The 20411-nt window shown below is 32.2% G+C and overlaps 1 protein-coding gene across 1 annotated transcript; it reads right to left on the bottom strand.

The window, feature by feature from the left end:
* Positions 1-1676: 1676 nt before the first annotated feature.
* LOC108909064 (advillin-like) lies at positions 1677-18668 on the bottom strand (the record flags this gene model as incomplete). The annotated part of the gene is made up of 12 exons (XM_018713295.1): positions 1677-1913; positions 1978-2175; positions 2229-2335; positions 2433-2588; positions 3554-3685; positions 3742-3978; positions 4032-4212; positions 4461-4708; positions 12719-12932; positions 13326-13601; positions 13697-13910; positions 18469-18668. Coding segments are annotated over 12 exons (2277 nt in total), but the record flags the coding sequence as incomplete, so codon positions are not given.
* Positions 18669-20411: the final 1743 nt, after the last annotated feature.

Below are 20411 nucleotides of genomic sequence, written 5' to 3'. Positions count from 1 at the left end.
ACAAAATAAATAGTTTATAACAAATTAATAATTAATTATTACAAAATGGACCATGCAGTTGTTATTATTTTCGTGCGCTACCCCAGATTAAAAAAAACATTAAAATTGGTCCACAATTACCAGAGATATCGCTAAATTTTCGGGCAGTTAAGATCTGAAGCATTGGAACGTTTCTGTCTTATTTCCTCCTCCACATTCCAGGTGTAAAAATGTATTCGAGGACATTTTTTAGAGGGTTTAAAATTACTATAAAATGCATTTTTTGCGATATATTTAACCGTTATTATGAAGTTTAAGGGTTGATTGATTTATTCCCGAAATTTCAAGTCTTATTGTTAATGTTTATTCCCGAAATTTCAAGTCTTATTGTTAATGTTTATAAATAAACAAGTTATGAATTAAAAAAAAAACGCTTTCTCGGCTAAAAATGGTCCTAGAACAATTTTTTTTTAAATTCGTGGAAAATTACCAGGATTGCGAATATCAAAGTGGCTCTAAAAAATATTCATTCTTCGCAAAATTATTATCGAAAAACCTTATAAACAAATTACACTATTTGTTTATACGCCGTTTTGAGGAGGTTAGTCTATGAAATTACAATTTCCAATCGCATATTTTGAAAATATTAGTCAAGACGAAACAAATGAGCCCTCATAAAGCCCTTTATTATAACGTTAACAACCGCTTTCTTGCAATTGAAAAAATGCTATTTCTAAAAAACAGATGCAAAAACTCGTAAACACAAATATTTTTTTACCAAATTTTTAGGGTTTCACAGAGCGTAACAAAATACAACTTTTACTGCAGTTTAGAGACGATTTATGCTCTTTTCCTCTATTTATAGCAAATTCAAATTTCGCTGGTTTTTTGCAATTATTTAAACAAATTGTTAATGGATTTTAATTTAGCAGGTCTCAAATGAAGCGTTTTTTGAAAACAAGTATAAACAAAAGCAAAAACTGTTGGAGAGTGCTTTTTAATACAGCTATAAAACTCCATTTTTGGTCATTTTTACATAATAATCATTGTTTAACTCTTTCAGGCACAGAAATTATATTACTTTTTTTACTCAAGCGTCACAAAAAATTAAACTATAGCTTTTGTGAATTATAATGATTTTATTGTAAAGAATACTTAAAACTAAATACATTACAGCTGATTTTGTGATCGTGTGTTAGCTCACAGACTCCTGGGGGGGGGGGGTGGTACAGGGTCTGTAAAACTATGGCTGAAGGGAAATGATTGTTAAATAATTTTTAAATGTAGGTACTTAAAAAATTCTGGTACAAAATATGTACCACCAAGACCTGGAGGAATAAAAAACGGTGGTACATTTTATGCACCACTGAGACTGAAAGAGTTAAACAATGATGTTGTTGTTTTAAACCGATACTTTTTGGGAAATATTATTTCTTTTTGCCTAAACTAACGATTAAACAAAGTTTTAATTTGAACGCAATTTTTTAGGAAATTTTTTTCATTTACTAGGTTATTAACAAAAAGTTACACCTAGTCACTTGTTATAATTAATTATATTTTATACCTACCGAAAAAAGGTTTTTTCCTTTTTTTAGTTATTGAGCATTTTGGTAGATGTTCAATTCTAGCTTCTTCTAAATAGTTTGTAACAAAAAGTCGGTTTAAGAGATTATTTATTTAAAAATATATGGTATATGATAAAAAATTTGTAAATACAATCAAATTGCTAGAAATACATGTAAAATAAAATAAATAAGTCTATAAATACAGTATATGTATATCAAGTATAATGGAACTAAAGTAATGACTATGTCTACACTCTAAAATAAGCCAACTTTCTTTTTCATTTCCTGCTGCTTCCAACGTGGTAGTTTTTCAAAGTCCACATAAGGCATTTTGAATAATGATACAAAATCGTCATGAGTTAAATGCAACTGGAAACATTTATTAATTTTTACACAGTTATAGCATTAATTTGCTATCGTCTTTGATACTTACTTCTTTATTTAATGGATTTATCCTTGCCGGGAGCTTGTCATTTGACTCTTTCAATATGTTGACTGGGTATTTATCGTACTGATCAAATTCGCTGTGGCCTGATATATCGTGGTGGTTGATTCCATTACTTTCCTTAATAGTAATATTTGTGTTTTTCATTTCAATTTCTTGCCTTATTTTTGAAAAAGTCTTGTACAGCTAAAATTTCAAAAATTATAGTAAGTGTTGTAGTCAGCTTAAATCCTTCAAACCTTCCAAAATTTTTTATCCCAAGATGGGAAAAATCCTCTGAAAGTAGGCGGTTCTCTTTCCTGTTTAACGTGTATTATGGCTATATTCATGTCTCGTCCTGCTGGATCTAAAATTATTTGATTTGATATTAGTAAATAGTATCGTTAAGTGAGAACAGTATTTCTCACTCAACGATAGTATTTATATTTTAAGTTAGAAGGTACCTGTTTGCAAGTATTCAATGGCCGTTTGTATACTCAACCTCTGTTCCTCCCTTGTGCTTAATTTTCCAATCCACATGTAAACGGAATCATTTGTATCTAATAGCATCACATGTTCTGGTATCAAATCCTTTTGGGTAAAGAAGACAATTTCTTCAGCTAGAAAAAAAAAGTGTTTTGTTTTTAACACGACAGAACTCTCAAATAAGGAAGGACATTTTTCAAATAACATTTTATTAAAAACTCAAAAATAACGAAAATAAAAAACTAATCGAATTTATTTTTCGCACAAGCTATCACTCGGGTATCCTAGACTTGTGCATGTTGTTAGGTAGGAGTTTTTATTTTAAGGTAAGATGTAAATCTCTTTGATAAAAATCACGTAGAATACAGTGGGGTGATTTTGGAAGCCATGGTATTAGCTTAATTTGTTGGGAGCAGATGGAACGACTTTATTTGTAAATTACAAGGATTGGGTTATATTTAAAGGCATATCCTCAAGTTGTTTAGAAAACTTTATTTTGCAAACAAAAAATAAAACGCCTGAACTTGCTGTGCAATATCCGGTACTTGTTATAGGATTTTCTTCAACAATATCTAAAGCATTTTCTTCGACCTGCAAGCACTCTTGGGTGGTTTTGTTCTTCCAGCATTCCCATCCCTATTTTTCTGTAGGTGGCCTGTTTCTTGAGCCCTTTGCGCGATATAAGTAAACCTAGCTACTGGATGAAACCGCAAAGAAAACCGCTCCAATCGCAATGCTATGACATTGTTAAAACTCTTGCAGTTTGTCTTGGATAAGTATCTCTTTACTGACTCGATTACTTATTTTGTAATTACTTTTTCAAACGAGATATTTTAATCCGGCTCGAAGGACCAAAACTGTGTTTATTAATTTTAACATATAATATGCGTTTTGTGCCGACTCAGAACAATTCCTTAGCAACATGATACGAATAAGGAAGCACAAACTTTGTCTTTCAGAGAGGTTAACTTTTTTGCATACACACACCTCATATTACCGTCGTGCATTGCTCTATTTGCTAAATTTGTTTTATTGAGTTCAATGACAGATAGAAATGAAAATCCCCAACTTAAAAAGCATCCTGAATTTTGAAACATACCATGGAATATTCCACTTGTGGAACTACAATGAAACAGCCTTGGTGGTCTTGGATCACTATCATTTTTTATCATTTGGGTAGTATAAGGGGACCTACCCCCAAGTAAATTGAAGAAATCGTCTCTCTCTTTTCCTAAAAATAAGTTTTCATAATTACAACTATACAAGTGATAAGCTGAAATATGGTACCTTCTAGTACAAGTTCAAAATCTTTTCCTGCAAATCCTTTAGCCATCTCTCTTTGATCACCAGTTGAATAGTTGCCGGACCAAATAAACAACTTCTTTCCTCTTTTTAATACAAAGCAATAATTTGAATTAAGCGAGGAGGATTTAAGGCTGACTTGAAACGCTTTACTTGAATATGTAGTGGATCCGAATACTTGAATAAGATATTGGGAAGGATTCTTGAAGTTTTTTCCCGAATCTGCGAAAGGTACCCGACATTATGTTAATTCATATGAAAAGCTTATTAATTACCATCATATTCAATTCCCTTTCCTTTAAAAACAATCAGTTTTCCTTTGAATAACTGCAGAAAATGCGCTGTTTCTCGGCCTTGAATTATCCTTGCTTGAAATCCCAACTGACCTAATTCGTCATCAATTTCATTTAACTTTAGAGTCGTGCTATTTATTTCCTCTTGGCCTGCATGTAAACCCTGGAAATACAGTTATTAAAATTTGAAAGACAGTAAGGGTAGGATACGGGTTGTATCTCGTTGAGACAAACGCAAAAGTTGACTGGAGGATCAATTTTGACGGTCATTTTCAGATTGTTCTTATGCTTACAGTTTTAAAATTACAAAGTTCATTTGTATCGTCTTAAAAATTCATCCGTTCGAATTATGAATGGAAAAATCTTTCACTTCGTGTCAATTTCTGGGATGAAGAACAATTTTCTACTTACCAGCCAACAATAGAGCAAATGCTTTTGTTCAGAAGAAGTCTGATAAGTGTACAAGATAATGTAACAATCGCCCGAGAAAAAGTAGCCGTGACGCTCCTTGGGTATTTCGACGATGTGCGACTGTTTTATCCGCCAAATTGTGAGACTTCCGGTTCCGTCGTCTATTAGTTGCGTTTCAGCAGCGAGGCTAGGACGGTCCTCCATCGTCAGGGCGTCGTATTTCGACACCAGGATCGAAGGCTTTGCTCCTGAAATGAAGTATTCCTATAAAATAAGGTATCTGGAAATTAAGTCTATGCTAGACTTTAATGAGAATTCGGAATCGCAATTCCCATTTTGGATATTAGGCCAGGAAAAAGAGCTGGGAAATGACCATTTCGCGACTTTTTGTTTCGGCAAGCTGAATTTGTCACTATTGTACATGCTAAATATTATGTACAATAACATATTAGTTTGCACAGTCATAAAAGTGGGGGGAAGATTGTTTACAGGGTGGTTAATTACAGAGTCGGAAAGTCCCCATGGTTCATCGACCGTTACGTGAGAGCGATAAAGCAAGTCATAGAAATCCGTGCGATAGAGAAAGATGGCTATAATGAAGGCATCTAATAGTCACCGCCCATTTCGCCCTTCCACAAATAAGAAGTGGATCTTATTTGTGGAAGGGCGAAATGGGCGGTGATTATTAGACGCCTTCATTATAGCCATATTTCTCTATCGCACGGATTTCTATGACTTTCTTTATCGCTCTCACGTAACAGCCGATGAACCATGGGAACTTTCCAACCCTGTATATAATTTTTACGTAAATTCACGTTTTTTGCTTATAACTTTTCTCCGTTCATTTCCACGAGAAAACAGTAAAGTACTTTTTTTTCGTCTTTGAAAGACCTACAAAACTAGCCTTCGAGCGTCAAAAAATATTGATTAAATCAAAAGTTATAAACAGAAGAAGTTTAATTATGACTTTTGAATTAAACATTTATAACTGCGTTATTATTACCAGAACGTGTTGGCATCGCATTCTCTCATTCCTTATCACTGTTGGTGTTGCCAACTGTGACGATCTTTCGTCAAAGTGATAATTTTTTTTATGAGGAAAAATTGCTATTGACGAATTGACGAAGAATTTACTCTCGTGACGATTTTTCTTTCGAAGTACATTAGTGGACATTAATGTTTATTTATAATATTTGTATTTCACTGTTGTGTTGTGGTTCATAAAAAACCCAACATTATGCCAAGAAATTGCATTGGCAATGGCAAATTTTTTGAGGAATTGTATTTTATTAATGTTAGAGAGGCATGGAGTGAAAACAGAACAACTTTATTAGTTGGTTCTGTATCTGGCATTTTTACGCCTTTGTTAAAAAAACATGTAGTTATTGATATAGAAAGACAATGGAGAAACCTAAACCTACCTTATCATTTTGATGATGAAAAAATAAAATGAAAGAAATGCCGGTTGCCGAGTTTTGGGAATTTTTATTTAATGTTTCCAATTTTAATGGTAAATATTTATTTAGAAATATAGCCTACTTGGCTAAATTAGTTCTGACTCTGCCCCATTCCAATGTAGAGGCTGAACGCATATTTTCTATAATGAATGATGTTAAATCGAAAAAAAGAAATAGAATGGGAGAAGATCTATTGAACTCTATTTGTGTAGTTAGATCAAAGCACCAATCAACTAATATAAGTAATACCATGACTACCACAGTCTATGAGTGACTACAATGTAGCGCAACAACATATTGATGTAGGTAATTGTATAAACATAAAAAGTAAGAATTTGTTTTAATGCCAATGAATTGAGTTAAATTTTTTTGTGCAATTTTTACAAAAGCAATTTTTAATCAGTTTTAAGCTTAAATATCCTTCCTTTTTTTACAATATAACTATAGAAAAAGTGGCTTTAATTTTTTGTTCTATTTTAAACTGTTATTTGTTTCAGGTTTATATATTTTATTTCTTTTAATAAAGATTATAGCGGTTTTATTTTTGTTTTATTTCAAATTTGTTAATAAAAATACTAAAAATAGAACATTTTATTACATGTTTTAAAATCAGTTTATTTAAACAATATGCAATAAATTTCAAATTTGCAGAGGGTGACGAAATGTGACGTATTTTAAAGATTGTCATGAAGAAATTTGCGTTCTGGAGGTTGGCAACATTGATCACTGTCTAATAACTCACACGAAATCTGGAATCGGTAAGTTGAATAGTTTACAAGTTATGGCCTTATAAACAAATTAACTAATTATTAGTTTGGACGATTCCTAGCATATTCCACAATCACGCTGTTTTTTTTCAGGGTAGATTTCATAATAATACATTGAAATCTATATATTTTTTTTAAATTTCAAAGCAACCAAGAAAGTTTTTTATTTTTTAGCATTAGTTGCAAAATGAAATATATGATGCACGGTGATATAGTTATATCTTATTACATATTCGGAAAGCTTATGAATAGAGCTTTAAGTTAAAAAAATCGTCAAGTTCGTTGAAAAACAACGAAGTTACAGATTGTCAAAGTTGACGGCCTATTGTTAAACAAATTAGGATGGTAGCGGCAAAGAAAAATACTGTCATAACCGGCATCCCGAGTACTTTCCCGGAAGAAAATATTTTATTTGTGGAAGTATGTTAAGTGCATAAGAAATATTGTCAAAAGTCAGTGGGTCGCTTGATTTTCCGTGAACCGTGGCGCGGCGGAAGGGTGGGGGAAGCGAACGACAGCAAGTCCCAAGAAAATGACGATAAAAAAGCGAAAATCGCTTGAAAATAATATATTTGACAGTCTGTAATTCCGTTGTTTTTCAACGAATCTTGACGATTTTTTTAACTCGAAGCTCTTTTCATAAGCTTTCCGAATATGTAATAATATATAACTATATCACGCGCGTGCGTTTAAGATTAAAAAATAAAAAAAACTTTCTAGGTTGCAAATTTGAAATTAAAAAAAAAATGATAGATTTCAATGTATTATTATGAAATCTACCTTGAAAAAAATCAGTGCGATTGTGGAATATGTTCGGGATCGTCCAGACTAATAGTTAGTTAATTTGTTTATAAGGCCATAACTAGTAAACTATTCAACTTACCGATTCCAGATTTCGTATGAGTTATTAGACAGTGATAAGGAATGAGAGGATGCGATGGCAAAACGTTCTGGTAATAATAACGCAGTTTATAAATGTTTCATTCAAAAGTCATAAATAAACTTCTTCTGATTATAACTTTTGATCTAATCAATATTTTTAGACGTTCGAGGACTAGTTTTGTAGGTCTTTTGAAGATGAAAAAAAATACTTTACTGTTTTCTCGTGGAAATGAACGGAAAAAGTTATAAGCGGAAAATGTAAATTTATGTAAAAATTATACAATTAACCACCCTGTAACCAATCTTCCCCCCATTTTTATGGCTGTGGATACTAATATGTTATTGTACATAATATTTAGCATCTATAGTGATAAATTCAGCTTGTCGAAACAAAAAGTCGCGTCCAACTCTATATTTCCTGGCCTATTAAGAGAAGAAAGTAATTTAAATTTAAGACGTTTTAAGCATGGAAGTGTCAAATTTCAGTTTGTATCACATAATTGGCCTAACTTTATTCTATTGTTTTAAGCTAAATAATAGATATTTCAAGGTATAGAAAAATATGAGTAAATTAAACAACATATTTTAATGTAATTGTTACCAGTTCATTGCTTGTCCTCAATCTATCTAAGCTAAGTGTAGAATTTGGAAGCAGAATTTATTAGTAGTATTTAGATTTAGTAGTAGAATTTATTAATAACACTAATTTTAAACAAAAGAACGCACTATTGTTGTCCACGGTGAAAATGCGTGGAATTGCTTCAATTTTCTCCTCGTTAGGGTCACTAGCATTATTTTTAAAACAACGCAGTTCATAATGGAAAAAAGCACCTAAGTGTGTCACTAACAATAGTCCATTCCGTGAGATCTTGCACATTACATTATTCACGCTTGACATATTAGACAGAAAGGGATCACAACGACAACGACCAGCCGTCAACCGATGTCTTCATACACGAGTTGCGGCTTATTGAAATTAGATATTTTAATACACGGATGCGGTCATTGACGTGTTCACATTTCAGTGAACCTTACAGGACTAAAAAAAAATGAAGTGAAACTTAATATCCCGTCAGTATATTCGAGTTGTCGGCAGAGCAAATACAGGTAAGCAGTAAAAATATCTGCGGATTACTTGATCTGCTAATCTGATGAAGAAATGTAACCTTAACCTTCATATACAGGGCTGGAAAATCCACATGGTCCATCTGCCTTTACATGACAGCGACAAAGTAAAGTAAAGAAATCCGTGCGATAGACAAGGATGGCTATAGTGAAGACGTTTCATAATCTGAATAGTCACCGACCGTTTCGGGTTAGAAGTGGGAGTGACTATTCAGATTATGAAACGTCTTCAATGTAACCATCCTTGTCTATCGCACGGATTTCTATGACTTACTTTATCGCTCTCACGCAGCGGCCGATGTACCATGGGAACCTGTGTATCTAAATGGTTTAGTTTTCGTTTCGTTATTTTAGAAATTATTAATCGAATGAACGGGTTTTGAAAATGGTGGAATCGAAATTACGGTGTTAGTTTTTAGCTTTTTGGTTATTTTACGTCGGCCTATTTCTGCAACTATGGCTAAACACCGACGCCAAGAGACGAGCAACCCGCAGGAAATTTTGCTGAATCCCCACTTTTCTATACAAACAGCGCCTAAATTTGTATAGCTTCTGTGAACATACAGACCACTAGTAGGTGGACGAGCATCGCGAGCCTTCTCCGGATGATTACCCATCCAACTACTAACCGCGATTAGCGTTGACTTTTCATATCAAAGACATGAATGCCCAGTTACTAGGCCGTATTCACTCCAATTACGGGTTTGTTTTTTTTTAGTGTCTGTAAATGTTATATACATATAAAAAAACTGCGAAACAAGAAAGCTTCCCAGTGCTAGTATAACATCTGAACGAGCTCATCTACAGAATAAGTAGAAAATTATTTTTGTTTTATTGAAATATCCGTCATAGCTTGAAAACAGATGAAAATCACATAACAAGTTTATTCTTATTATTTTGACGTGTATTCATGTGAGTTTGGTGCGATTCTCCCGAAACTGAATCAATTTCCGCTATTTTTTGTTTATTTATTCGTACTACAACAGTGTTAAATTACACAGGCTGACAAGATTTTAACCCAACAAGATGAACATACTTTCCCAAAGGATTTTTGACATATTTGAGGTTATGTTACATGGAAAGGTATTTTATTTTTTGTGCTGAAACCATTAATTTAATACGCGTTTGGATTTGCCCCGATATCATTTTTCGTTTTTGATAAATTGCATGTTGGAATGTAGTAGATTGACAATTTCTCGATTTTTGGAGTTGGTGTAGGTTTGGATTTTATGGGCTAAGGGTTTATAGGCTTAGGGTTTATGAGTTCGGGAGCGTATTAATGTATTTCCAAACTGATATAGTACATGCATAAAATCGACCATTATATCAAATTTTTAGACATTTTTTTTAAGTTTATCGCAAAATTTGAAGTGATAGAGTATTTTGGAGTTCAGATTCATCATCAGCGACCCCAAAAACATGTAAGATCCCTACTACCGGGTGCCAATGAATTTAGGTTGTCATATTCAAAAATCGAGAAATAAGACAAACTACTAAATTTCAACATGCGATTTCTCAAAGACCAAAAGCGATATCGAGATAAAATCAAGTGCGTTCTAAAGAGTAAGTTTAGTACTTTAAGATCAAAATATTTCGGAAAAGTACATTCCGGTTTCTGGGTTAGAGTCGGCCAAATTTTGTCGGCCTGTGTTATGTTTGCCATATTTATATATTTAATTTAGGTATGTTTTTATTTTGATATACCAGACGTGTTCAAATTTAGCTATTTGTTAATTAAGTTGAGTTTAAAAACCGAATGTTTCTTCTGTAAAACAAAAGAAAACTATAATCATCATTATGCAATAATTACCTCCAAACTATAAAAAAGGGAGATTTGACGAGATATTTTTAGGCAAAAGTGTTATTGTAAGAGAGTATACAAGTTTTTTCAAAATAGTCAGTCATTTTTTAAATAAACAGATAAACCCCCCATCTACACCACTGATAATTGAAGTACATTACTAGCATGATGTAAATAATAAATGCAAAAACTGTATCAACGCTTTTGAAATTAAAAAAAAAGTTTTCCACAAAATTTGAATGTCTTCTCGTATATCTCGAAAATAGTGCGTGTTTATATAAACTTTTTCAATTCGCGGGATGTTCAGTATTTAATTTTATTAATTAGACTATCTGTTATCTGTTTTGATTTGGGTGAATCGTATATCCACGGAGATTTTTGGCTTTTTGGCTTTCAAATATCACTAGAAATGAAAATTTTTCTATGCGCATAAAAAAAACGTGGGCTTAACTTTTGGCGGCACAATATGTTAAAAAAATTCGAAAAATGTCATATTTTTCTTCCTATTTAATTATGTATCTTTTCAAGAGTTGATTTTAGGCGAAAATGGAAGAGGAAAAAAATGTTTGTAATTAAATTTTTTACAAAACATGACTAGTTACAAATCGAATGAATCATGATTATTATGGTAAAAATCGAAAAAATCGCAAAAATGGGGTTAAAAAACAATACTTTTTAGGGAATTTTTTTGGGGTATTTAAATTGGGTATAGGACCTTTATACTTGGCTCAAGAAAACTTCATGTTATGTAGAATCATCACACCAAATTTCATCAAAATCGGTTCGATAGATTTTGCATAATAATTTTGCAATCCAGATTAAAAAAAAATTGCAAATTTTCAAAATTTTGCACAGCAAAAACCAAGGCCCTTAGATACTTGAAAATTTAATCACATATAGAAGGGCTCTCAAGCTTTCAAACTTTTTTTGAAAAATTCGAATCCGTCAATTAGGAGAGCTCTGGCGCTTGTTTAAACATTGGTCGAATTTTTGTACTTATAAACAATTAGAACTTTGTGAATATTCAATCAAATCAAATTTTTTAAAGCAGGTTTTAAAAGTTCTTGGAAAGACGCTTTTTTAAAAAAAAACAGATCGATTGATCAATTAGTTACGTAGTTATAGCCGTCATTTACACTAAATGTACTGGGACATCCGGGCTAATTTTTCGAAAAATACCTTTGGTATTCCGAGTACTTACCAGGTCTAAGATTACAATACTTTTCTTCATTGGCAACCTACTTTAAAACGTGTTTAAAGTTATTTATGCAAGCGAGAAATTCAAGAAAATCATACGGGTGGTGGTGGTGGGGGAAGCAGAGAGCGCGGCCGCTTTGGCCTGCTCGAAATTGTATCGGCTATAACTACGTAACTAATTCTGTTTTTTTTTAAAGAAGCGTCTTTCCAAAAACTTTTAAAACCTGCTTTAAAAAATTTGATTTGATTGAATATTCACAAAGTTCTAATTGCTTATAAGTACAAAAATTCTACCAATGTTTAAACAAGCGCCAGAGCTCTCCTAATTGACGGATTCGAAATTTTCAAAAAAAGTTGTAAAGCTTAAGAGCCCTTCTATACGTGATTAAATTTTCAAGCATCGAGCGGCCTTGGTTTTTACTGTGCAAAAATTTGAAAATTTGCAATTTTTTTCAAAATCTGGATTGCAAAATTATTATGCAAAATCTATAGAACCTATTTTGATGAAATTTGCTGTGATAATTCTACATATCATGAGGTTTTTTTGAGCCAAGTATAAAGGTCCTATACCCAATTTAAATACCCCAAAAAAATTATTGTTTTTTAACCACATTTTTGCGATTTTTTGATTTTTACCATAATAAACATGATTCATTCGATTTGTCATGTTTTGTAAAAAATTTAATTGCAAAAATTTTTTTCCTCTTCCATTTTCGCCTAAAATCAACTCTTGAAAAGATACATAATTAAATAGGAAGAAAAATATGACATTTTTCGCATTTTTTTAACATATTGTGCCGCCAAAAGTTAAGCCCACGTTTTTTTTTATGCGCATAGAAAAATTTACATTTCTAGTGATATTTGAAAGCCAAAAAGCCAAAAATTTCCGTGGATATACGATTCACCCAAATATGGCTTTTTCAAACAGATACCGTCTGGACTAAATGTACTTTTTCAGTGTAACGTTTACCAGCTCCTCTAAAAGTGTAAGAACGAGAAAGTGTTGTAATTGCTAAAAATGCGACCCACCTTTGGGATCGTCCTTCCACGACGAAAATAACATTTTAAATTCAACGGGCTCGTATCCATCCACAACTCTAGTGACCTTCGTGTTGCTGGGATACTTCTTTTTCTTTACGAAACCTCTGGCATTCCTTAAGGCCTCGCTTCTCTCCTTGTCGTTCGCTCTTTTACCCACCCAGACCCAAATTCCATTTACTTCGTGATCGACGATGAAAACGTCCTGAAACAATGAAACAACGATTAAAGATTGGTACACCCTTTAAATAACAAATATTTTTGTACTTATACGTAGTTATTTAACGATTTCAAAAAATATGCGTGTACAAATCGAATCGAATAAATCCTAAAAATGTTTTGTTTTTGATAGTTGATTTTAAATAAATATTGAATGGAGATATATTTTTAAAATACATAAATATTTGGTACCAAATAGCACATATGACTTCATTTCATGAGAATTTTATGAAAATTTGTTTGAATTGGTTCAATTGTAATTATATCAATGATTTATATGACAAAAGAGAATTGCAATAGACATTAAATGAAAATATAAGCATATAAGCCCATAGGAATAACAAAATTGTTTACTGAGTTACAAATTTCTCTTACTCACATCAGGATTTAAATCTGAGGGATGAAAAGGGCCGACACCGACTTCTGCCACTCTGTATTTTCCGTTATTTTCTGAACATTTATACAATTTTATAGAAGATCTTTGGTAGTTTCCATTTTCATCCCCATCCTGATTCTCTGGGAGGATCATTCTCTTCTCTAGTGGCAAATATTTGCTGAACTCTTTCCTCATATCATCAGATAAAGTTTTTTCATAACCATCGTCTAGGAATATGATGTTGTTGACTTTATATTCGTCTTTCAAGTCTGTTGAAATCTGGAAGCATTATGTAAAAGTAGTACAACTCAATTCAAATTAAACATAAAGGAATAACTTCCTAACGTTTGAAGAAGATATTTTCAAACACTCACTTTGGTTGCGTGTAATTTTTTGATGGCATTGGCTGCTCTACCAATCCAAACGAAGATGTTTTTTGGTGTGTGGATTATGAAGACATCGGAACTGTTGAAAAAGTCCCACGACAGTTTTGGCATTTCTGTCAATACCGGTATCCTCTTTCCCTTCACTCTGTAGAGCCTCGCTTGAAAATTTTGATTGTTCTGAATAAGCTCAGGTTTCAATATTCTAAAAAACAGTGTAAATAACTACTTAGATGGCTATTTTTTAAAGACTGATATCGAAATTTTTTTCTACACTATTATTTAAAATTTTTTGCAGCTTTCGTATACCAAATATTTGTAATATGAAAAAAAAGTATATATGTACATATACATAAAGTAAAAATGGTACTCTACCCAATAGACTTCAAGTATATACCTGGGGTGGTTCATAAGTACGTTTCGATGATACAGGGGGTGATTCCTCAGTTAATCTCAATAAAAAAGTTAATATGGTATATGTCATATGCGGCTTAGTTTCCAAGTTGCAGGGTGTTAAATTTCAGAAAAAGAAAGTGATTCTTGTCTATGTAACATGAACCGGAAGAGATAATTAATTGAAATATTGTATACCTACTGTGGGTACACATGTTCGCACGTGACCCCTTTTTAAGTACAATATCAAGAGCGCCAGCGAGGCGCCGCCCAGACGCACCAAGGTTCCCGGAAGACGACCCCGGCAGATTGGCGCCAAGGACCAGGTACTTCTGCCAGCGACTCCACACCAAGGGAGACTCTCCAGCGAACCCTCAAACCGACAACACGTCTTTTTCACAAGCTTAGTTTTCAATAAAAATACCTTATTTCTACCGTTGAGAGAGCGTTTTATTTTTGCTGTACAGCGAAGGCAACCCTCACTACTATTATAGTTCCTGGAAACTTTTATTTCTGACATCAAATATTTTATCTAATGGAGTACTTGTTAAGAAAATGGTACTCCACTGGTTTTTCCAAAATTTTAAGGCAAGTCTTTATAGTTTTATTAAAAACAGAAAATTAATTTTAACTCTTTTAAAATTTAGTTAGGAACAGTCGTTCTCAAACGAGTTGCGAAAGAATTAACTCGTGAAATTAAAATGTTTATACTTACCAAACATTATTATTGATAGTGTCCACTAATAACATTAACAGTCCTAATATACATATGTTTATCGTCTGACGTAGGTACTCGTCAAGAATACCGACAGTGCTTCAAATAGTATTCTCGCGATTCTCTTATGTGCTTTCTTAGACCCTACACATCGTCAGTCTACGTATTCGTATCAATGCTAAAATTTTCGACTGTTCCTAAGGAAGTATATAAGTCCAACGGCTTAGGGAGCCACGGTTGGCTGGTCTGAACCGCGTCTCTGCCTAAGCCTATCCAACTATTTTGATAAACTTCGTAAAGATATTCCCGAGTTACTAAACTGAAATGAGGTGGTGTTCCATCATGCATAAACCGCAAACGGTATCGCAAATTAAGTGGAACAACGGCAATAAGGACCGGCAATTGATTTTCTATAAAGCCGCTGTATGTATCATCTAATCTTAATGGAAGAAAGATTGGTCCAATAAGGTAATCTCCAATGATTGAAACGATTTTTGTCGCGTAAGAATTTTCATATGCCCTTTGACGGTTGTGCAAATTTTATATGGAATCATATGGGAATAATCTGTGCACACTGAATAGATATGGATAAAACTGATAATATTTCATAATCTTTCAAATTGTTTGGTCACCTACAATCAACAAAGCATCAATTTTTCAAATACTTTTTTTCCGTTTGGCCATAATATAGTTCATTAAAGTACGGCACTTTCTAAATGAGGTGTTGCGACTGTTTTAGGTTTTGCAATGACATCAGTACATATTACAAAATCACGAAAGTTTTAGTCTCTTATAGCCGTTGGTGGATGTTTGCACGAAGTGAAATTAGTGGGGACATCTATGCTAATAAATTCGATGTGCTTTGCTGCAAGGCCATAAACGGAACTTGTATCTGTCACTTCTGAATTTGTAAAGAGTGGCATCAATTTATAAAAATAGTAATATCTAGTTTCCTAAACAGCAAAAAATACTGATTTAAGATGTTAAAATAAATACTATTCGTAATTTTCAGAGCCCCCCTTTAAATATTATTTTAGCAAAATTTTAAGGGAAACTAATTTTTTTGTTTTTAATGAAACAATAAGGATATGCCTTCAAAATTTGAAAAAAATCAGTGACTTACCATTTTTTCTCAATAAATATACTTACATACCCTTACCTACGCCATTGGCGGTTTCCAAAATTATTTGATAAATCAGAAATGAAGGTTTCTAAGAACTACTGCAACGTACAAAATTTCATTAAATTATTTCTTTCGGTTTCTGTTATAAAGACAAAAATATATATTTTTTAATTTAACATCCTGTTTTCTTTCTTCAAAGTAATGTTGAATTACCTCCTTTATTATCTAAAAGTACGTAGTTAAGGACCATCCTATATGAAAGGTTTCTGTTCTAACTCAGCATTGAAATCTATTTTCAAAAAATACATTTCCTTACATTTTTCAGTGTGCATAGAATTTAATACGTATAATCAAAAAACATTTAACATTTAACGTGTGTAAGAGATTTTTTTAAGGTAATTGCTATAATAATTAAAAATTTTACGAAGAAGTACTGTATACCTACTTAGACTGACGACAAGAATATTAAAAGTGCTTTAATTATACAGGGAGTGTGTGTGTTTGTGGGAAATATTTTAGGGGGTGGTTGGTGAAGTTATTTTATAAAAAAAGTTTATTTAAACGTACGTCGAAATATGCTTCGTTTCCGAGATACAGTGTTTAAATTTTAATTTTTTATTTATTTTTATCAATTATTTCAAAGAGGATTGAAGATATTGATTCGAAATTTGAAAACCGCTTTGGAGGAGTAAATGTGTATGTTTTGGAGTGATCCGAATATTTCTACCTCCACCTTTAAATAAAAGATTAACAAAACATACAATCAAATATGTTTTATTTTTTTTCTCAAAAACGGTGCATCCTACGAAAAAAATTGACAGCGCCAACTTCATTCAGAATTGATGACGGATTTCTAAAAAAAATATCAAAGCAGGAAAAACCCAGTGGCGTACCATTTTTTTAAGGTTGTGGCATTCTCGCAATCTTTTTCTCAGAAACGAAGTATATTTCGATTTACGTTTATATGAACTTTTTTTCACAAAATAGCTTCAGGAACCACCCCTAAAATATTTCGCACTTATCTACAAATACCCTGTATAATTAAACAGTGCCACTATATTTTCATTCATAATATATGTATTTCAAATTAATATTAAAACACCTCCATTTATAGGTGTATTTTCATTTTTTAGAAAGAGTAAAGATTTTTTACAGTTAAGATAAATACTTATAGTTTGCTTATGAAACATATAATTGCACCTACTTTTAGCTTTTGAATTTCATGATCTACAGTCAAATTACGCTTTTTTGACAATTTTCAATTAACTCTGAAACTTAAATAGGTATGTTTTTAGATAAGTTACACGAGTTTATGAAAGAAACAATGAAAATTCACAGAATTGTCCCTAAAATGGAGACAGAACAGATTATGTGAAAATTCGCTCTTTACATTGTGATTATTTTTACAGTGGTGAAATTATTATCAACAAATTTGTTAAGAATTTACGCTTGTAACCAGTGACATTGTTTTCTGTGTACTTTTCAGTTTACCTTTGTATTAGCTTTTTCATTCGGTTCTGGACAAAAGTAGCACTGACTCAATAATGTTTGACACCCTGTACGTATGTTCCTGTTCTACTCATAATGTGTGAAAGGAGGTTGTTATATATTATGCAAACGTTCTAGTAAATATATCCACAAATAAACCACTATACCTTATAAATAAAGATATGGGTGTAATGCTCCAAAGAAACACAAAAACATGTCAACAAGTAACGCATATCCTTTAGTTCTAGTCAAGAATATATTTGAATAATACATAATTATCGAAATGAAACTGGCACTACCACTCAAAGACACAGGAAATAACCTAATAATTAAAAACAGTTTTTGCGTTGATTGTTGGTATATTTTTATTAATACATAAATTATTTTAAAGTTAATTATTCGTATTATTTTATTTTCTGAGGTTCTTTATAAAAACTTGGAATTACTTCCACTGGCTATACCTTAATTGCAATAAAATTTTTTGTTAAATTTTCTTTGTTTTTATAATGTTTACCATAACCTAGCCACCCTAGCTTTGTTAGTTTTAATAGTACACAAAAAGTCAATTGACCATTTTTATGTAGAATTTTATGCTCTACAACTTTTATAAGAAACTTTTCTTTCTAGCTCTTACTACTTTTGAGTTATCTTAAAAAACCACTTTATTTTAACTTTTTTCACCCCTGGTCAGGGGTTGAAAAAAAATTACTGTCGCTTATTCTTTTTATATACCTACCTCAAACTAACTTATATAAAAAACTTCAGGCAACTTGACCAAATTGCGATATAAAGGTCCATTTAATTAAACTATACCTAATACCTATGTGCTAGATATTAGTAGATTTTTTAGACCGACTGAACCAGGTTTATTCAAATTTAGAACATGTTACTGTTGCAAGTGTGTCATTTCTTTAATGCATTTCCGTTTTAACAGAGTTATAAACGCCGTACAGTAAAACATAAACACATATTATCTACCATTAAAATATAAACACACTTAGATGTTAAAACATAAACATTCTTATTTTGCTATTAATTACTCACCTGAGGCCATTCTTGAAGAAACTTAAAAATCTAGGACTTTCATTTCCCTCGGTCTCGCGATGTTGAGTTGTACAACAGTTCAGGAAGTTATCCAGTTCGACGGTTTTGTATGCTGCCACTCCAGATTTGTCTGGATTTGTGCGAGACCCCAGCCAAAAATGGATGTGGTACTCCATACAACCACCTTTCACTTCTCGAGTCTGATAATGGAAGATATAGAAAAAACTAAGGTAGGTATACAGGATGTGAAACAACAACTTGTCAAAAATAACAGAGCGTTCTTTTCAAATTTGAGAATAGTTTCATTGATGCATTTGCCCTGAAGCCTTGATGTTTAAGATAAAGGATAGTGGAGTTAAAAAAGATTGTCTAAAAATCTTCTAAGTAAATGAATTGAGTCGAAATTTTGTATGCTCAATGTATGAATCAGACGATGTGGAATCAATCAATGTGAAAAAATTAAATCTAAGGTCCAAAATATATATAAAAATTGATCACGGGAAAAAAATTTAAAAAAAAATCATTAGACCATTTCTGCTTTTAGAACAAGCTATTAAAGATCTTAATTACGTTCAGGATGATCAAAACAAGGTATGCCGCAAATTTTGTTCAAGAAATTCTCTGATGTTTCCATGTTTTCCATGTATATAGATAAATGGTAAGTTTTAGGGACTATCATTTCTCTAATTATTATTTATTTGTCAGTATCTTACATGTAAATATTCAACAAAATATGATTATATCAAAAGTACAGTACAGTATCCGCCATAAAATTTGCACCAAATGGGAAACATTTCCATTTACGGATTTAGAGAGAAATTTCTTCTAGTAATTTTTTAATTGTCTGAATACTAAACAAGGATAAACATGTGGGATTTTTGGTTTACAAGAAAATGACATTGAAAGTAACATTATTTGAAAAATAGGTGAAGTTTTTGGTCAATAATGTATAAACTAGGCTTTAAACTAATTTAATGCAATCAAATATAAAACATAACGACGCAGGCTGCAGAATCAAAGTGTTGCAGGAACGAATTTTTTAGCAAAGCAGCTCCCAGTAACAGCACCTCATAAATAAAAACCAATTACAATTGGAGTTTTAAAAAATCCCATGAAATTTGATACCCCCTGAGATTTTTCTGATGTTTCTAAATCTATTAAATTTCTTGAAAATTCCAGTTTTTTCAGATTACGGCAATGTTGATTTGGAATAAGAAGCATAAAACAAGGAATCTGAAGTGAATTTGTAAAATAATGTTTTTATTTCAAAGTCTGGTTCTAAATCTGATTTTAAATGATAGTGTTTTAATTATAGAGAACTGAAATTTAGTTTCTGTTCGTGAAAATTTAAGATTCTCTTTGTTTGTTATTTTAAATAAACTTTTTCCCGTTTGTTGATTTGTGTTTGTACATTGTGATCTTGATTATATAAATTTTGTTAAAATACTATTCAAAAATTTCATTTCATTATCCCAATTTTCAATTCAAATCACAAGTGGCCTCGCTTTTGCTGATATCCTTTTAATTTCTTTTGTATTTATTAACCTTTTACTACTTTTTGACTCTACCTACTATAATTCTTCATTTTTCTCAGCAGTGACGAAGCTTCAAAATTTAGGCCTCCCTATTTCCCCCTCCCAATTTCAGCCTTTTTCACAATCCCTAATTGAACCCAATTTCTTTTTTTTATGAAACTGGAATACCTAAGGGTTGGTTTTTCCACCACTAATTTATTTGCCAATTAACTTCTCATAAGAATTATATACAGGGTAGGAAAGTACCGATGGTCTATCTGAAGTTACGTGAGAGCGATAAAGTAAGCCATAGAAATCCATGTGATAGACAAGGATGGGTATAGTGAAGGCGTCTAATAGTCACCGCCCATTTCGCCCTTCCACAAATAAGAAGTGGATCTTATTTGTGGAAGGGCGAAACGGGCGGTG

This window comes from Anoplophora glabripennis, unplaced genomic scaffold (genome assembly GCF_000390285.2).
Source record: "Anoplophora glabripennis isolate ALB-LARVAE unplaced genomic scaffold, Agla_2.0 scaffold283, whole genome shotgun sequence".
NCBI lineage: Eukaryota > Metazoa > Arthropoda > Insecta > Coleoptera > Cerambycidae > Anoplophora > Anoplophora glabripennis.
Note: the sequence above shows the minus strand (reverse complement) of the source record. Positions and strands in the feature narration are given on the sequence as shown.